This window comes from Plecotus auritus (assembly GCF_963455305.1).
Source record: "Plecotus auritus genome assembly, chromosome: 7".
In the NCBI taxonomy this organism is placed as follows: Eukaryota; Metazoa; Chordata; class Mammalia; order Chiroptera; family Vespertilionidae; genus Plecotus; species Plecotus auritus.
The window spans coordinates 25804944-25825093 of NC_137774.1; the positions used below are offsets into that span (position 1 = coordinate 25804944).

Here is a 20150-nt window from a genome sequence, read left to right on the forward strand (position 1 = left end):
CGGTCCTCTAGTCTGCTGTTAGGTCTCTGTATAATATTTTTTATTTCAGTCAGTGTATGTTTAATTTCTAGTTGGTCCTTTTTCATATCCTCGAGGGTCTCGCTAAATATATCGGCCTTTTCTAGGAAATTCTTGAAAAACCTTATAACCGTGGTTTTGAACTCTATATCCAGTCATTTGTTTTCCTCCATTTCTTTCGTTTGTGATCTGTTTCTTTGTCTCCGCATTTTTATTGCTTCCCTGAGTTGGTAGAGTAGCTTTGTGTGGTAAGTATCCTATAGGGCCCAGTGGCTCAGCCTCCCCCAGTTACCTGAGGTGGACACTCTTGGTGCACCACTTTGTGGACTGTGTGCACATTCTTGTTGTAGTTAAGTCTTGATTGTTGTTGGTATCACTGGGAGGAATAGACCTCCAGGCCAATTGGCTGTGAGGATCAGCTGTGTCTATGCTAGGAGAACTTCTGTCCTGGAGACACCCTTATGAGACAAGACTTGCAAAATTGTAAAAGCCTCTGTGCTCAGCTTGGATGAGGCGGAGTTTCAGGGCGGAGCAGACAGCCTTGGCTTCCCGTCAGCCCTGCCCTATGAGGCCCCTGGGTCTCAGTGTCCCTCGGTAATTGCTGCAAGCACCTCTGAGAGAAAGCCGCCCTCAAGTTTCACCTGCTGCCAGACAGTCCAGTTTCTCCCTGAATGAGTCTGGGTTCTCAGAAACTTGCCCAGAACTGGAGTTCAGCACAGTCGGGAGCGTCCTTCTCCCTCCCACTTTAGAAAGCCAGCTGCCCACTCAGCCATCCGTGCATTCAGCAGTCAGTCCTCTGCGTGCGCGCACCTCCGGACCTCTGCCTTCCACAGCTCCCGAGTCTCAGTGTGCTTTCTCTTTTACTGACAGTCCAGATTCCCCCGCAATGAGTCTGGTTTCCCAGAGTCTCGCCTGGGACTGGAGTTCAGCGCAGTCGGGAGCTTCCGTCTCACTCCCGCTTTAGAAAGCCAGCCACTCACTGAGCCCCCCGTGCATTCAGCCGCCCGTCCTCTCTGTGCATGCACGGCTCCGTACCTCAGCCTTTTGCAGCTCCTCTGAGTCTCAATGTGTTTTCCTCTTTTCTTCTAGTTGTAGAATTTCCACTCAGCCAGCTTTCCTGTGGTTCTGGATGGTGTCCGTTTTGTCTTTTAGTTGTAGTTTTGATATTGTTGTGCGAGGCAGCAGTTTAGGTGTTTACCTATGCTGCCATCTTGGTTTTCTTCTCTAAATATATTTTTATTGATTTCAGAAAGGAAGCGGGGGGAGAGAGAGAGAGAAAGCAAGTGAGCAACATCAGTGATGACAGAGCATCATTAATTGGCTATCTCTTGCACACCCCCTTCCGGAGATCGAGCCCACAACCCGGGCATGTGCCCTGACTGGGAATTGTACCATGACCTCCTGCTTCATAGGTCAATGCTCAGCTACTGAACCACATGGGCCAGGCTTAGTTGGACATTTTTAATGGCAGATATCATCAGTCATGATAGTCCAGTCTATTTATCTTTACTAGAAGGACATATCTGTCACACAAATTGGATGCTCTTATTTGTGGATCCAGACACCCTCTCCCTGAATCATACTGGCGATATTCTAACAGTGTTCATATCCTGATTATGTTTGTCTTAAATAATTTAAAATATCTTTAAAGACTTTTTCTTACTACAGGACAATGCATGTTTATTATAGGAAAATAAAGATAAGTAGACATAAAATTAAACAATTAAATTTACATTATTTGGCATTAGTGTTCTTTAAATTATTGACACAGTCTTTATAGTGTGTTTGGCAACATTGACATACTACATGTTTTATTTAATCATAACTCTTCTGTATTTCAGGTTTATAATCTGAGATAATCAACAAACTTTTATTTAATGCCTATTCTGTGCAAAGCTCTACATTTGGCAACATCAATTCATTACGTTTTATTTAATGATTACTTTTCAGTATTTTATATCATAGCTTGAGATCATTTATCACCAAACATGTAATTAAATGCCTACTCTGTGCAAAATACAATGTATAAGAGAATACATCTTAAAGATCAATCTAGAAGTGACAGCTATTTTGAAATCTATTATTAAAAATAATCTCAGGAACCAAAGGCCAGTCGATATTCCATCCATTTTTTTCTCAGATCATTTGGAACAGTACCTCCCCCTGAATCTATAGAAGCCTTGGTGGACTTGTGAGCATCTTATGTTTGAAATTTCCTTACTACATTCCTATAGTAGTATATGGTAGATACAAGTATATAATAGATACAAGTGATGTTTTTGTCTGCCAGCCTTTATGGAAGAACTCAATATATAGACATTTTATCAGCAAATTAGGTTTTGGGGTGCTATAGCCTTTTGATTTTGTATACTTTAACCCTGAGAATGATTGATCCATTCCAGTATTAAACTTAGTATAGTGGTTGACATATAATAGTTGCTAAGTAAATGTTGAAAATAGAATTGAAGCTATCACTGCTGAAAAGTTGATTAGTGTTCAAGTTTTTTTAGTAAGCTTTAAATTTAATCTATTTATGTTTAGTATTCATCAGTCTATATGCTGTTTCTTTCCTCCTTAACCTCATATTTGATTTTCTATCCAAACAGTCCTATTTTCTCTTTTCCCAGAATCCTCCAATGCCATCCTCCTACCCAGTTGAGTTTCTGCCTTCTAATTGGCCTTGTGGTACTACTGATGAAAATAAAAAGACAGAAGTAAACCTAGAGGCTGTTTTTCGGATCTTAGATGAATTGCATTCCTCCCCTAAATTGGAGATGGTAAAGGTGGAACCTGTTGAGAATCAGTGCCCAACATCTCAGTCTAACAGAGGCCAACATATCCTAGCTAATTCAAGCAATAACAATCTGTCTTCCACAAGTCAGGCTAGCCAGCTGGAGCCACTTACTCCTGTAGGTTCAGATATTACATCTTTTGTGGTCGGAACAGAACAAGCAATTACCTGCTCTCTACCACAGTCACCTGAGTACATGTATACCATCCACACAGCTCAGCCTGTTGAAAATACTACAATGCAGGAATCTGCAGCCATCCAACAAGCTCATGTCAAACTGAAGGAGCAGCTAAGTCATAACCCATCTCCACCTTCAGTAGTATTTGTGCAGGAAGGGCTACCGTTCAGCCCACACCAGGTAAGGGGAAAAGAAGAAGTGCTAATAAAGTACCTAGTTTTCTTGCTGTTCTAGTGGAGAGTTTGTTCAGATTTTATTTGGGTTGTGCTTCCTAGAAGGATTCTGTCCCAGTGGTTCTGCACAAAAGATTCAGAAAGAAGTAACCTTAACTCTCAGGCCTTTTCTCACTATATTGTGGTCTGAAGTCAACCTCTGGAGAGCCAGTCTGCCTGAGCACTGTGGATAAGACTTACTTACATGTTAAAAGCATTCCTTGAGTTTTGCTTCCTATCTTAATTTGGATGGACTAGGTATGCTTGGCTGATTAAATTCCGCTACTCAAAAGGGATGGTTTATCTGACAGATAATATTAGGACTTCCTAGCCATATGTAGCATGGAAATAAGGAGATGGTTGGAAGTCTTTTTATACTTTCTTACAGCATTACTGAATTCTAATTGACTTGTGAGTACTCTGAACTTCCTTACTAATATCAGCATTCCTAAAGCAGAATTCTGACTCTAGTTTGAGAGACATATTCTCAAGGTAGAGCCTAATTCTTTTTTTTAAAAAAATATATTTTATTGATTTTTTTACAGAGAGGAAGGGAGAGGGACAGAGAGCCAGAAACATCGATGAGAGAGAAACATCGATCAGTTGACTCTTGCACACCCCCTACTGGGGATGGGCCCGCAACCAGGGTACATGCCCTTGACCGGAATCGAACCTGGGACCCTTGAGTCCGCAGGCCGACGCTCTATCCACTGAGCCAAACCGGTTAGGGCAAGCCTAATTCTTTATTGCTGCTAGTTTTTGACCAGAAAATGAGTAAACTTCAATTCTAAATAAAAGTACATATAAAATAAAATTCGTTTTTTAGAATTAACTTAATAAGCTTTATTGCATTATATAATTTTATTTTAAAATAAGTTCATAAAGAAATAGAGTATTAAAAAAAAAAGAAATAAAGTATTTCAGAATTTGGCCACCTTGACAAAGGGATTTGACATTCCAGCAAAAACTTAGGAACTCCAAGAAAGAAACTCATACCTCATAAGCAGGGCAGATCTAGATTTTATAGGGACTGAGAGCCTGTTGAAGACAAAGAATACAGAATTAGTAGAATAAAGTGTCCTCACTGATATCCAACAGGATTATGCCTATGGCCACTGAGTATAACCAACCCGAGGGGCAACCTGATGAAAGGGATGCTAGACTGGAAAAAGCTAACCTTAAACAATTGTAAATTTTTTTTGTGTGTGAATTTTACCCCCCCAAAATTGAATAAGTTTTGTGTTAAAATTTCCTGAGTATAAGTAAATGTTTTGGTTCCACATACATTTCAGCAGTTTGTGTATGGGGAAATAGACATTTTACTACTGAATATTCAGATTAAATCAACAAAATCAAAGGTAATATTCATAAGGCTATTTACAAGCACATTTGTTGGGTCATGTTTCTATAATAGAACTCCTCTGATAATTTGATAGAAATTCAGAATAATGAGTGGGTTTAATATTTTAGGTGGATGCCAGTATAAAATGCCAGACCAATCCACCTGAGAATATCTTGCCTTCAGAACAGATGGGATTCCTTATTTCAGAGATGGGGCCTGCTAGCAAGCCTAGTAAAGACACAGATTTATCCACTCCAGTCAGATACAGGGAGCGAAGAAGCAGCTCACAGCAAGGAAAGTCCCCTGGTAAGGATTATTGTGCTATAGAATGTTAGAAGTAGAACCATGGGCTAGAATTAATATATGAACAACGTTTTTTTCTGGGTTGTTATTTATTAATTGTATTTTACTTATCACATTGCTATTTTACATAGCTGTAATTTTAACTATTTTTCTTAATTATCCTTGTAAAGTATGTAAAAGTTTTTTTTGAATATTTCATGTAAGAATTTGAGCTTTCAAAAAGATAGAACATATTAAGTAAAAGCAAAGGAATTTGGGTTTTTTAACTCGGAGAAGGCAAGGATGAAGGGTGATTTCATAATTGCTTCTGATTCCATAGACTTTGTAATTTTAGTTGTACTTGTTCTCTTATTAACAGGCTATAGGATAAGAGGGAAGTGCTTAAATTATGGCAGGAAAAAATGAGATGAACATTAAAGACATTATCCTGAGCATATTATAAAGATAGTATAAAGTATGGCTCTATCAGTGGGATTGTTTCTCTTGCAGTTTGTAGGAGCCAAGAATTAATGATTGTTTTAAGGCTGAAAAGTTGTGAAATATTGGCAATATTATGACATTTAATTACACTTTCATTTTATTAGGGTCAGGGAACTGCCAAACTGTTTTGTGTTTTTTTTTTACATTTACATTCCCAGCAACAATATACAAGGCTTCCCATTGTTCCACATCCTCTCTAACACTTGTTATTATCCACTTTTTATTATTATTATAGCCATCCTGGTGGGTATGAAGTGATTTCTCATTGTGGTTTTGATTGTATTTCCTAATGGCTAATGATACTGAGCATATTCTCATGTGCTTGTTGACCATTTGGAGAAAAGATAATTTTTTGACAACTATTATACCAATATTCTATTTGATGAAATCTTCTCCTGTTTTGGTTAAATTTCTCTTGAGTATAGCAGTTGGTAAACTATGCCCCATAGACCAAGTCTAGCATCTGCCTGTTTTTATGTGGCCTGCATGATAAGCATGGTTTTTACCTTTTAAATGGTTGGGGGGAAATCAAAAGAAGAATATTTCACGACACACGCACATGATATGAAATTCAAATTTCAGTGTTCATAAATAAAGTTTAATTGGAACACACAGCCACAGGCATTCATTTGCATATTATTTATGGCTGTTTTTACACCACAATAGCAGAGTTGAGCAGTTGCAATAGAGGCCAGCCATATGGCCCACAAAGCATAAAATATTTAATATCTAGCTCATTACAGAAAAAGTTTGCCTGTCTGTGTCTTCTTCTGTTCAGGCTGCTATAACAAAAATACCATAGAATAGGTGGCTTATAAACAACAGAAATCTATTTCTCACAGTTCTGGAGGCTGGGAAGTCTAAGATTAAGGTACAGACAGATTCATTGTCCGGTGAGGGTCCTGTTCCTGGTTCATAGATGGCCACCCTCTTACTGTGTCCTTTCATGGCAGAAGTGACAAGGGAGCTCTCTGGGATTTCTTTTATAAGGGCACTAATCTCATTTATAAGGACTCCTCCCTCATGCCCTAATTACTTCCCAAGGGAACCATCTTCTAACACCATCACATTGGGGGTTATTTTTCAACATATAAATTGGGCATTTAGTTTATTGCACCCTGTATTAGAAAGCCTTTGTGCTTAGCTTCTGATCTTCCCAAAGTCCTGATCATTGATGACCAGAGAAGCCCTTAAGAGAGTAAGAAGGTACTTGTGGAGAGGGTTCACAATGGACTAGTATTCAGTTTAGTTCTTGTAGATGCCCAAATGTTTTTTATTGCCCTAGCTGGTTTGGCTTAGTGGATAGAGCGTCAGGCTGACTGAAGGGTCCCATGTTTGATTCTGGTCAAGGGCTCATACCTCAGTTGTAGGCTCGATCCCCAGCCCTGGTCGGGTGTGTGTGAGAGGCAACCAATCGATGTGTCTCTCTCACATCCATGTTTCTCTCTGTCTCAAACAAACAAACAAACAAACAAACAAACAAAAACATCCTCAGGTGAGAATTAACCAAAAAAAAACAAAACAACAAAAAACCCCACAAATGTTTTTTATTTTGATAGATACTGAACTCCAAGGATAAATGATTAAATGATAGGAACCAAATATAAAATTCCTCAAGTATCACTTAAATTTCAACTGTCACTATCATAAGAGTAATGATACTAGTGGAGCTTCAATAAGGTTCCAGCTCTCACCCTGGCTGGGAGACTCAGTTGATTAGAATGTAGTCCCTATATGCCAAAGTTGCAGGTTCAACCAATGAATGCATAAAGAAGTGGAACAACAAATCAATGTTTCTCTCTCCCTTCCTTGCTCTCTAAAATTAAATAAATAAATAAATAAATAAATAAAGGTTCCAGCTCTCATAATACATCATATTTTCACGAAATCACCTCTAAAGACTTTGGCTCCAGATTCTGTTACTCCTTCTACCATTAAATGTGGGAATGTCATTATGTTGTTCAGTATCCCGTTGAACAGGAGCATTCTGTATTCCAGAACTTATCAGAGCCCTTCTAAAACTGAACTATTTTGAAAATCTGCTCTGTTTAGGTAGGGGCATCTCCTCATACTTCAACATTTCTTTGAATCTTTTTTGAATAAGTGACTTCAATTAGATTTGTATCCACATTGTGTTGATTTCAATAGATACGCATTTTGTTAGTAGGAAGTTGTTAATCAGGCATTGCACATTTGACTTAAGGAAATAACGTATGGATTAAAAATACCAAAAATTAAAGCAAATTAGACTCATTCATGTACCTCCAATTTCTATAATGATATTACCCTAAACTGAATGTACCCAAATAATAATCTTATTGTGGAAGCTACACTGTCCTATATTCTGATGGGATATTTATAGTTAAGGGAAACTGAATGTTTAAGAGTAAAGTTCAGTTCATTCCTGAAGAAAGGAATTTTGTGCCTGTTGAATTTTGGGTGAAATTTCATTAAAGTAATAGCGCCAAGACCCTGGAGAGTGCTTGCAGTAAGAATTAACATTCCCAAATAAATACAATGCCCTTGTCCCTCAAGGCCTTTCAGCTCTCAAACCAACGCAGGTGCTGTGATTCCCAAATACTTACCTTCTCTGATGAGTATGCAAGGTTTTCTTCTGAATGAAATCATATAAACTTCTACTAGCACCAAGCTGGTGTATGTCTTTTTGTATTTTTATTGGTCTATAGATTCTAACTCTTTGATTGGTAGCTTTGCTAATTAAGGAAACTCACTTTAATAAAATTATTATGTTTAGATGCTTGTTATTAGAAGCTGTGTGCCAAATGCTACTTTAAAGCCAATCATTAAGGTTAAGAGGGTTTGTTGCTCACACTAATTTACATAACTCACTTCAAGGCTGTTATAGAGCCTTATATCTACTGTTACTTTAAACATGCCTACTGTGATATGTTCTTGTCCATAATTTGAACCTATCAATATGATAAAGTCTTAATAAGTAGTTAAATAAATGACATTTGTTCACTGAAAAAAAGAATAGAGTTTGTTGCTTTTGTCCTTCAGCCTGCCACTGCATAGTTGCTTTAATAGTATTTACTTTTCTCATTATCAAGAAATACTACTTTGCTTTCAAAGTTGGGTTACAGTGGAGTCTATTCATATTCCAAAATCTTACGTTAGTATTGTTAACGTAAAAAACCATTGAAACTTGTAAAGAATTTTGTGAGTTTATTTGAGCCAAACTGTCGACATATGCCGGGAAACAGAACCTCAATGAATTGAGATAATGCTCTGGAGAATGGAGGGTTACATCTGTATTTATACATTGCAATGAAAGAAAAGGGATGTATGTGAGTTACATGAAATTCATTGGTGATAGATTAGGGAGGTGGGATAAAGCAAAGCGGGAAACCTCCGGGATAGGGTAAAAAGTGAAATGATGGACATGTGCTTCTTTTACAGAGATGGATACAGGATAGTTTAACGTAATTAATAGTTGACAATTAACTTGATAACAGTAACAATGAGGGAATGTCCCGGTGCCATTTGTTGTGCCCTGAGAGGTCCTGGGTAAAAAGGAAGTTACAAGTTACCCAGACATCTCACATATGTGTTATCTTAGAGGCAAAAAGGCAAATGGGCTCAGTGAAGATCTAAGTTGATCTTTGTCAGGGAAAATATCGGCCTAGGACATGACTACCCATTATAATCTGTTTGTAGTTAAATATTTAATTTTCAAACCATCTTTTGTGGTTATTTTAGGTCTCTGAGTTTGCAAGACTGCCACACAGGCCTCCCCTGAGCTTGTCAGGTTAGCATGTGGCTCCTTTCGTGCACAGTATTTTCCATTAGGATATGGCCTGTCCTTTTTATCTGATGTGGAGCTGAGGTGTAGAGAATGATCATAAGTAGGTGTTGCTCCTTCTACATCTTTTGGTCAGCCTTCAAAATATGCCACTCTGGCTGGTTGGAGCACCATCCTGTCCACTGAAGGGTCATGGGTTTGAGTCCCATACCCAGGTTGAGGATTTGATCCCCTTGTGAGGCAACTGACCAATGTTTATCTCTCACATTGATGTTTCTCTCTTGCTCCCTTACTCTATCAAAATCAATGAAAGCATGTCCTTGGGTGAGGACTAAAAAAAAATCCTGATACCTAGGTTGCACTTTATACCAACTAAATCAGAATGTATGGGGTAGAAGCCATGAGCATCAGTATTGTGTTTTTTGGCTTTGCTTTAGTTTTATTTTTATAATAAATCTTTATTGTTCAGATTATTACAGTTGTTACTCTTTTTTCCCCCCATAGCTACCCTCTACCTGGTTCCCACCCCCCCCCCCATGCCCTTATCCTGCCACTGTCCTCCTCCATAGGTGTAAGATTTTTGTCCAATCTCTTCCCGCACCCCTCACACCCACTTCCCCCTGAGAATTGTCAGTCCACTCCCTTTCTGTGCCCCTGATTCTATTATATTCACCAGTTTATTCTGTTCATCCGATATTTTATTCACTTGATTTTTAGATTCACTTGTTGATAGGTATGTATTTGTTGTTCATAATTTTTATCTTTACCTTTTTCTTCTTCTTCCACTTCTTAAAAAATACCTTTTAGCATTTCATGTAATACTGGTTTGGTGGTGATGAACTCCTTTAGCTTTTTCTTATCTGTGAAGCTCTTTATCTGACCTTCAATTCTAAATGATCACTTTGCTGGGTAGAGTAATCTTGGTTGTAGGTTCTTGCTATTCATCACTTGGAATATTTCTTGCCACTCCCTTCTGGCCTACATAGTTTCTGTTGAGAAATCAGCTGACAGTCAAATGGGTACTCCCTTGTAGGTAACTAACTGTTTTTCTCTTGCTGCTTTTAATATTCTCTCTTTGTCTTTTGTCCTTGGCATTTTAATTATGATGTGTCTTGGTGTGGTCCTCTTTGGATTCCTTTTGTTTGGGGTTCTGTGCGCTTCCTGGACTTGTAAGTCTATTTCTTTCACCAGGTGGGGGAAATTTTCTGTCATTATTTCTTCAAATAGGTTTTCAATATCTTGATCTCTCTCTTCTTCTGGCACCCCCATAATTCGGATGTTGGTACACTTGATGTTGTCTCAGAGGCCCCTTACACTATCTTCATATTTTTGGATTCTTTTTTCTTTTCTGTTTGGGTGTTTTTTGCTTCTTTGTATTTCAAATCTTTGACTTGATTCTTGGGATCCTCTAGTCTGCTGTTGGATCTCTGTATATTATTCTTTATTTCAGTCAGTGTATGCTTAATATCTCATTGGTCCTTTTTCTTTTTTTTTGATTTTTTAAAAAAAATCTTTATTGTTCAGATTATTACAGTTGTTCCTCTTTTTTTCCCCCCATAGCTCCCCTCCACCTGGTTCCCACCCCACCCCATCCTATGCCCTCACCCCCCCACCATTGTCCTCATCCATAGGTGTATGATTTTTGTCCAGTCTCTTCCCACACCCCCCACACCCCTTTCCCCCCCGACGATTGTCAGTCTACTCCCTTTCTATGCCCCGATTCTATTATAATCACCAGATTATTCTGTTCATCAGATTTTTTTATTCACTTGATTTTTAGATTCACTTGTTGATAGATATGTATTTGTTCCTAATTTTTATCTTTACCTTTTTCTTCTTCCTCTTCTTAAAGAATACCTTTAAGCATTTCCTATAATACTGGTTTGGCGGCGATGAATTCCTTTAGCTTTTTTTTTTTTTTTTAATATCTTTTATTGACTTTTTACAGAGAGGAAGGGAGAGGGAGAGAGAGTTAGAAACGTCGATGAGAGAGAAACACCAATCAGCTGCCTCCTGCACATCCCCTACTGGGGATGTGCCTGCAACCAAGGTACATGCCCTTGACCGGAATCGAACCCGGGACCCTTGAGTCCACAGGCATACGCTCTATCCACTGACCAAACCGGCCAGGGCCCTTTAGCTTTTTCTTATCTGTGAAGCTCTTTATCTGACCTTCCATTCTGAATGATAGCTTTGCTGGGTAGAGTAATCTTGGTTGTAGGTTCTTGCTATTCATCACTTGGAATATTTCTTGCCACTCCCTTCTGGCCTGCATAATTTCTGTTGAGAAATCAGCTGACAGTCATATGGGTGCTCCCTTGTAGGTAACAACTGTTTTTCTCTTGCTGCTTTTAATATTCTCTCTTTGTCTTTTGCTCTTGGCATTTTAATTATGATGGCTTTTTGGATTCCTTTTGTTTGGGGTTCTGTGTGCTTCCTGGACTTGTAAGTCTATTTCTTTCACCAGGTGGGGAAAGTTTTCTGTCATTATTTCTTCAAATAGGTTTTTAATATCTTGATCTCTCTCTTCTTCTGGCACCCCCATAATTCGGATGTTGGTACGCTTGAAGTTGTCCCAGAGGCCCCTTACACTATCTTCATATTTTTGGATTCTTTTTTCTTTTTGCTTTTCCGGTTGAGTGTTTTTTGCTTCTTTGTACTTCAAAACTTTGACTTGATTCTTGCAGTCCTCCAGTCTGCTGTTAGGTCTCTGTGTAATATTTTTTATTTCAGTCAGTGTATGTTTAATTTCTAGTTGGTCCTTTTTCATATCCTCAAGGGTCTCACTAAATTTATCGGCCTTTTTCAGAAAATTCATGAAAAACCTTATAACCGTGGTTTTGAACTCTATATCCAGTCATTTGCTTTCCTCCATTTCTTTCATTTGTGATCTGTTTCTTTGTCTCCGCATTTTTACTGCTTCCCTGAGTTGATAGAGTGGCCTTGTGTGCTAGTTGTCCTCTAGGGCCCAGTGGCTCAGCCTCCCCAGTTACCTGAGGTGGACACCCTTGGTGCACCCCTTTGTGGGCTGTGTGCACAGTCTTGTTGTAGTTAAGCCTTGATTGCTGTTGGTATCACTGGGAGGAATTGACCTCCAGGCCAAATGGCTGTGAGGACCAACTGTGTCTACAATGGGAGAACTTCTGTGCTGGAGACACCATTATGGGGCAGGACTTGCTTCACTGGGGCTTTGGTGCTCACTGAGTCTGTCCCTTGAGTGTGTCACTTATGGATGTGAAGAGTTGTAATCTGGTATGGTCTCACACTGACCACTGGGTACACTGGCTCATAGATCTCTAAGGAGGTGCAAAGTCAGCCACTGCCTGAGGCCACCCAGCAGGAGCTACAGAGAGATCTGCAGATTCCTCCTCTTCGTTTGGGGTTTGGAATTGCCCAGATGAGGCCCAGCTGTGAAGCAATGCAGGCTGCTGCTGCAGGGCCTCAGGCCTTCTTTTGGATGCTTTGGAGCTCTTTGACCCAGCTGCAGTTTGTTAGGTTTTAGGTTGCAAAAGGACAGGCCATTCATATGCAAAAGCTACTGCGCACAGCTTGGGTAGGGTTGTAAATTGGGTGGGGTGGGGTCTCAGGGAATCACCAGGGCAGAGCAAACACCAGTGGTTGCCAGTCAGCCCTGCCCCGGAGAGGTGTCTGGGTCTATGTGTCTCATGGCCCTGTGCAGGAACAATGATTGCTGCGAGCACCTCTGAGAGAAAGCCGCCCTCATGTTCTGGCCCGATGGCAGACAGTCTAGTTTCTCCCCGTATGAGTCTGGGTCCCCAGAGTCTCGCCTGGAACTGGAGTTCAGAGCAATCGGGAGCTTGTATCTCCCTCCCAATTGAAAAAAACAACAGCGCACCCAGTTGCCAGCCCATTTCATGCCGCATCTCTGTACGTCTGCACTTCCACACTTCTGCACCTCCTACCAGTCTCAATGCGCTTTTTTCTTTCCTTCTAGTTGTAGAACTTCCACTCAACCAGCTTTCCCGTGGTTCTGGATGATACTTGTTTTGTCTTTTAGTTGGAGTTTTGATGTGGTTGTGAGAGGCAGCAAGTACAGGTGTTTACCTATGCTGCCATCTTGGTTGTTCATCAGTATTGTTTTTAAGGATTGTAATGTGCAGCAAGGTTTAGAAACCACTGACTTTACTTGTTAGCCATATAGCTTAGAGGGTTCCTTCCTTGAGTATCTATTTATTCCTCCGTATTAATTAGATGACCTTATAATAGTGAATTTTAGTTACTTGAAAAAAAGATGTGAGATATATATATATATGTATATTAGTATCATTATCATTATTATCACCATTATTTAGACTGTAAAGAAGCCATTTTGTGGTAAGATATACATGATATACAATTTACCATTTTAACCATTTTTAAGTGTACATTTCAGTTGCGTTAAGTACATTCACATAGTTGTACTACCATTAACATCTCCAGATCTTTTTTTCATCTTTTCAAACTGAAACTCCGGATCCATTGCACACTAACTCCCTTCTCTGTAGCTCCTGGCAACCACCATTCTACTTTCTTGTCTCTATAAATTCAACTACTCCTGTTACTTCATATAAGTGTAATCACATAGTATTTGACCTCTTGTGACTGACTTATTTCAATTAGTGTAATGTCATCAAGGTTCATTCATGTTGTAGCATGTGTTAGAATTCCTTTTCTAGTTGAAGCTGAATAATATTCCATTGCATGTATGTACTATGTGCAATACATGCAATGGAATATTATTGTTTACCCATTCATTTGTTGATGGACAGTTGGATTGCTTCCACCTTTTGTCTATTGTGAATCATGCTGCCATGATCATGGATGTGCAAGAAGCCAATTTACCATTAAACCAATGGTCTATTCTCCCTCTGTAAGATACTCATCTGGATAAATTGCTTGCTCTTTATGGATCGATTGTAGTGGACTTCACCAGATGAGCAAGTAACTGCCCCTAGTGATTGGTTTTTTATAAAACATGGCAAAAATTATGTACTATTTCAGATGCTTTCTAGGTGGTGGTAGTAGAATTATTTTATTGAATATGCTCTCTCACTTAGGCTGTGGATTAATCTCACAGAGGCTGTGTTCTACAAACATAGTGACAGAAGTCTCTGTCCAGAATGAAATAAAGGATTCATGCTGTATAGTTTAGTTTAACTCTAAAATGCCACTAAGGCAAAATTGTAAGCTTCAAAACCAACCTAAAAAGGCTCCCTAGCCATGATATGATTTTAGAAGTTTGAATCTAGAAGCCTCATTAGCATCCTTTTATTTCTGTCTATGTTACTCAGAAAAGCCATTTAGTCTACTTCTATACATGGTCTTAGCTTTTTGTGTTACACAACCTCGTACCTGACCTGAAAGCTTACTTTTTTACTTTTTTCAATTCTTATTTTTAATTTTATTTATTTATTTATTTACTTATTTATTTATTTGTAACTAGAGGCCCGATGCACGAAAATGTATTTGTGTGGGCTCCGCCCACTGGTCATTTCAGAAGGTTGTTCTGCAGTCAGGTCTAATTAGCATATTAGCTCTTTATTATATAAGATTATTATTTTTAAATTTATTTCAGAGAGGAAGGGAGAGGGAGAGAGAGATCAGAACATCAATGATGAGAGAGAATCATTGATCAGCTGCCTCCTCCATGTCCTCCACTGGGGACTGAGTCCACAAATCAGGCATGTGCCCTTGACCAGAATTGAACCCGGGACCCTTTAGTCCGCAGGCCAATGCTCTATCCACTGAGCCAAACCGGCTAGGGCACTTCTTTCCATTCTTTTTTTTTTTAATTTAATAAATCTTTATTGTTCAGATTATTACAGTTCCTCTTTTTTCCCCATAACTCCCCTCCACCGGTTCCTACCCCACCCTCTGCCCTTACCTCCCTGCCACTGTCCTCATCCATAGGTTATGATTTTTGTCCAGACTCTTCCCACACCTCCCACACCTCTTTGTCCCCGAGAATTGTCAGTCCACTCCCTTTCTATGCCCCTGATTCTATTATATTCACCAGTTTATTCTGTACATCAGATTTTTTACTCACTTGATTTTTAGATTCACTTGTTGATAGACATGTATTTGTTGTTCATAATTTTTGTCTTTATCTTTTTCTTCTTCTTCCTCTTCTTAAAGAATACCTTTTAGCATTTCATATAATACTGGTTTGGTGGTGATGAACTCCTTTAGCTTTTTCTTATCTGTGAAGCTCTTTATCTGACCTTCAATTCTAAATGTATAGCTTTGCTGGGTAGAGTAATCTTGGTTGTAGGTTCTTGCTATTCATCACTTGGAATATTTCTTGCCACTCCCTTCTGGCCTGCATAGTTTCTGTTGAGAAATCAGAAACTCCCTTGTAGGTAATTAACTGTTTTTCTCTTGCTTTTAATATTCTCTCTTTGTCTTTTGCTCTTGGCATTTTAATTATGATGTTTCTTGGTGTGGTCCTCTTTGGATTCCTTTTGTTTGGGGTTCTGTGCGCTTCCTGGACTTGTAAGTCTATTTCTTTCACCAGGTGGGGGAAGTTTTCTGTCATTATTTCTTCAAATAGGTTTTCAGTATCTTGCTCTCTTTCTTCTTCTGGCACCCCCATAATACTGATGTTGGTACGCTTGAGGTTCTCCCAGAGGCTCCTTACATGTCTTCAAATTTTTGGATTCTTTTTTTTTTTTTTTGCTTTTCTGGTTGAGTGTTTTTTGCTTCTTTGTATTTCAAATCTTTGACTTGATTCTTGCGGTCCTCTAGTCTGCTGTTAGGTCTCTGTATAATATTTTTTATTTCAGTCAGTGTATGTTTAATTTCTATTTGGTCTTTTTCATATCCTCAAGAGTCTTGCTAAATTTATTCGCCTTTTCTAGGAAATTCTTGAAAAACCTTATAACCGTGGTTTTGAACTCTTTATCCAGTTGTTTGTTTTCCTCCATTTCTTTCATTTGTGATCTGTTTCTTTGTCTCCGCATTTTGGTTGCTTCCCTGAGTTGATAGAGTGGCTTTGTGTGGTAGGTGTCCTATAGGGCCCAGTGGCTCAGCCTCCACCAGTTACCTTAGGTGGACACTCTTGGTGCACCACTTTGTGGACTGTGTACACATTCTTGTTGTAGTTAAGTCTTGATTGTTGTTGGTATCACTGGGAGGAATTGACCTCCAGGCCAATTGGCTGTGAGGATCAGCTGTGTCTACGCTGGGAGAACTTCTGTCTTGGAGACACCCTTATGAAACAAGACTTGCAAAATTGCAAAAGCCTCTGTGCTCAGGGTGGAGTAGGCAGCCTTGGCTTCCCGTCAGCCCTGCCCTATGAGGCCCCTGGGTCTCAGTGTCCCTCGGTAATCACTGCAAGCACCTCTGAGAAAAAGCCACCCTCGAGTTTCGCCCACTGCCAGACTGTCCAGTTTCTCCCCGAATGAGTTGAGGTTCCCAGAAACTTGCCCAGAACTGGAGTTCAGCGTAGTTGGGAGCTTCCGTCTCCCTTCCGCTTTAGAAAGCCAGCCATGCACTCAGCCATCCGTGCACTGAGCAGTCAGTCCTCTCTGCTTGCGTGTGCCTCTGGACCTCTGCCTTCCACAGCTCCCGAGTCTCAGTGTGCTTTCTCTTTTCCTGACAGTCCAGATTCCCCCTGAATGAGTCTGGGTTCCCAGAGTCTCACCCGGGACTGGATTCAGCGCAGTCGGGAGCTTCCGTCTCCTTCCTGCTTTAGAAAGCCAGCCGTGCACTGATCCGCCTGTGCACTCAGCCGCCCGTCCTCTCCGTGCGCGCGTGCCTCCATACCTCAGCCTTTTGCAGCTCCTCTGAGTCTCAATGTGCTTTCCTCTTTCCTTCTAGTTGTAGAATTTCCACTCAGCCAGCTTTCCTGTGGTTCTGGATGGTGTCCGTTTTGTCTTTTAGTTGTAGTTTTGATATTGTTGTGTGAGGCAGCAGTTTAGGTGCTTACCTATGCCGCCATCTTGGTTTCTCTCCCTCTTTCCATTCTTAATGAACCAACTACTCTTTGCCTCCTGACCTCTGTGAAGGGTATGCTATTTTTTTTTTTATAGACAGTTCAGATAGATGTTTTTATAAGAGATCATCTATGTTAGTCAATAAGTGAAAAATTTATGGGGCATTCAACTTTGGAAAAGTAGTTATTACTTATTTTAATATTATATTTCTGAAGGTATTACTTTTTCATATTCTCACAACCCACCCACCTATTCTTATAGCATCAAAGAAATGAAGTTTCATGTCTATTTTTCAATTGATCCCTTTGACACTTTTTCTTAACTTTTCACCTAGAATTAAAGGCATTTTAAATGAAAAAAGGCTTGGCCACATCACTAAAGGGATAGAAACTTTAAACTTTGTTTTGTCTTGTTGGGTTAACAAATAGGCTGCATCTGTGTGCTTTATAGGTACAGGGGTGAATCTGATAAGATAATGATTTAAGACACATAAGCAACTTGTTCTTCTTGTCTGAAGACTTGTCTATTGAACCCTACAGTCTGAGAGGCTAAGAGTAAGTAAACAAACCTTTCTTTCTAGATCTTCATCTGCTGGTGGATGTGGCCTGCAAGCAAGAGCACTTTCCAAAGGAGGAAGAATTAAAAGAGTGAGGCACGGATGACACGTGACATTGTGCACTAGCTGTAGCTGGAAGCAGACTAGCCTTGCACATGACACACTATTGGGATTTTTTCAGTTCTGTTAAGGAAAAATTTATTTTTGTTTTGTTAATTGAGAATTTTGTTAATTGGAAATTTGGTATTTATTACAGCTGTTCAGTTCAGATTATTTACCTTGACAAACTACTAAACATCTAGCAGCCAATTTTTTGTTTGTTTTTTTGCTGCTCAGATCCCTTTCCAATGAAAAGTCCTGGCCTTCTGTTACAATCAAGAAGCATCTAAAAACTGCTGCATCTATGGTACTGGAGGATAATGTGTGTATGTGTGCTGGTTTGTTATCTTTCTCCCCTCAAATTATGGTCAGCACAACTCCAGTGGGGACTTCAGTCTATCTGTTTCAAGTCACAGTGTGATTCTTTTAGAGACATTTGTGTGAGACACAAAGGCATGTAAGGTCACCAAGACCACAGGTCTAAATGGTTCAGGAATTCCAGGGAAGAAACTCTGGGAAAGAGCTAATTTTCTAAGTGATTAACTAGGAAATGCTCTTAACTTTCTAACCCAGCATTCTGTTTCAAGAGCAAGGCATCGGACTTGGACCATTCATCACACTTAACAGCTCCTACTTATTTTATATTTATGGGAGCATTCTTCTATTTTCATATCTTTCTTTAATTTTAAATGGTACATTATTATAAATTATAAGGTTTTGTTAATATATCACTTATTTAAATGTCTCCTAAAGAAAAGTATTCAACTGGTTTAATATATTTATAAATGCTGGTAGATTTTTAACGTTTTAAAGCTTTATATTTTTATTAATATTTCAAGATAGAAGGATAAAGGATGCATGTGTAATATTTTTACTTTGAGGGGGAAATGTGCAATGTGCGCACAAAAACATAAAGAGATTTAACACAGTGCTTTCTTATTTTAGATTTTTTTTACATCCAGTAAGTATAAATTATCATCTATATAAGATATTGTGTGCAAATTTTGGGAGAAACTGATTAGTGGTCAGTTTACAGAAGCTTTACCACTGATATTTTTAATAGTTTATGTTTGTTTTAAGCTTCTGAGAGAACTTTGGATAGTGGAATATACTATAACATTTTTATCTTGTCCCCTCTGTAGGATTCTAGATTCGAGTAGGATTGTGGGGCTGGTTTTTAAGAGAGGTATCTTGGTTATCCACTTTCTGTGGTTGATCCCTCAATTGTTCATCCAAGGACAGCAGGAAACTTTCTGATTTAATGTCTTTGAAATTGACTAGAACTTTCTTATTGAATTCTGCTTTAGTTTTCCTAATAAGCACTGCAGAAACAAAAGGAAAGCCTAGGAATATGAAGTAATTAAAAAGAAAATGCACTTGGTGATATGATAAGAGTACTGTGTTAACATTGTGGATATAACAATTCATTAAATTGCATTGTGCCTTCCCAATGATGTCAAACCCTAGAAGTGTTACAGAAATAGTAGGTTTTTGTTTGTGTTTTTATTAGAGGATGATCTCTGTATGGTGACTCAGTTTGATATGAAAGTAGGTTCTGAAAAGTAATCTATTTGGTCCATCTGATTCTACAAGTTGATATCTATGTAATGGGCATTTATTCAACTTTATTAGCAAGGTTTAAAAGATGAACAGATTATCAAGACTCCTACATCTTTTGGCCAGACTCTGTCTTTTGGCAGAGTATGTGAAGAGGAGACCCAATTTCTAAATGAAGGAACTTTGCTTTTTCTCTGTCATGTTGAAAAGCCAATATACCGTGTTGATATTTCTTCCCTTAAATATGCCTTTCTTAGCTTTGTATATGTTGAAGGAAATAATATCTTTTGAGGAACATGTGTCAGGTAGGAACCGTGGCATGGATTTGGTTTCAGTGGTTTTAAGGCTTAATAAAATGAAATATTTTTATCAGCTTTCCAAACTTTTTTCTATATATGAATACAACAGACCAAGGAGCTAGATCTCCCACTGTCTTCACATGCCTGCTGCTTATCAACTAAAGCTATCATCACAGACTTTGGTAAAATGGAGAAAGATAAAATAAAATCTTTGTGTGAATTAGCCAGTAGGGTCTGGTACATACTAAAAAGGTTCCTGACTAGCACCTCAGTGTTTCAGCACCTTTAGCATGATAAATTTCAGTCAGTCAACAATAAAGTGAGCGTTTCAACTTGACTTGTGTCTTGATTGTTTTTACTGTTTAATTGGTGATTATTAGAAACCTCAGTCATTATGACTTTTAATCATAATAATAAAGTTCAAAAGAGAATGTACTCTTTTTTTTTTTAAAGAATCTGACTTTTTCAGAAAATGTGTACTGGCTTTTTAAATTTTAAATTTGCACTTGAATAGAGATTTTTAAAATGCCATTAAGGATAAGGACAATTCTTTTTTAAAAAATATATTTTTTATTGATTTCAGAGAGGAAGGGAGAGAAAGAGATAGAAACATCAATG

The 20150-nt window shown here is 38.8% G+C and overlaps 1 protein-coding gene across 1 annotated transcript in view; it reads left to right on the forward strand.

Moving 5' to 3' along the window:
* HSF5 (heat shock transcription factor 5) overlaps positions 1 to 17672 on the forward strand; it is a gene marked incomplete at both ends in the record, with an annotated part of 38337 nt that extends 20665 nt beyond the window's left edge. Inside the window, 3 exons of the mRNA XM_080678766.1 lie at positions 2646 to 3167; positions 4670 to 4847; positions 17602 to 17672. Of these exons, the coding sequence (XP_080534892.1) occupies positions 2646 to 3167; positions 4670 to 4847; positions 17602 to 17672 (771 nt within the window). The remainder of the gene's footprint in view (positions 1 to 2645; positions 3168 to 4669; positions 4848 to 17601) is intronic.
* Positions 17673 to 20150: the final 2478 nt, after the last annotated feature.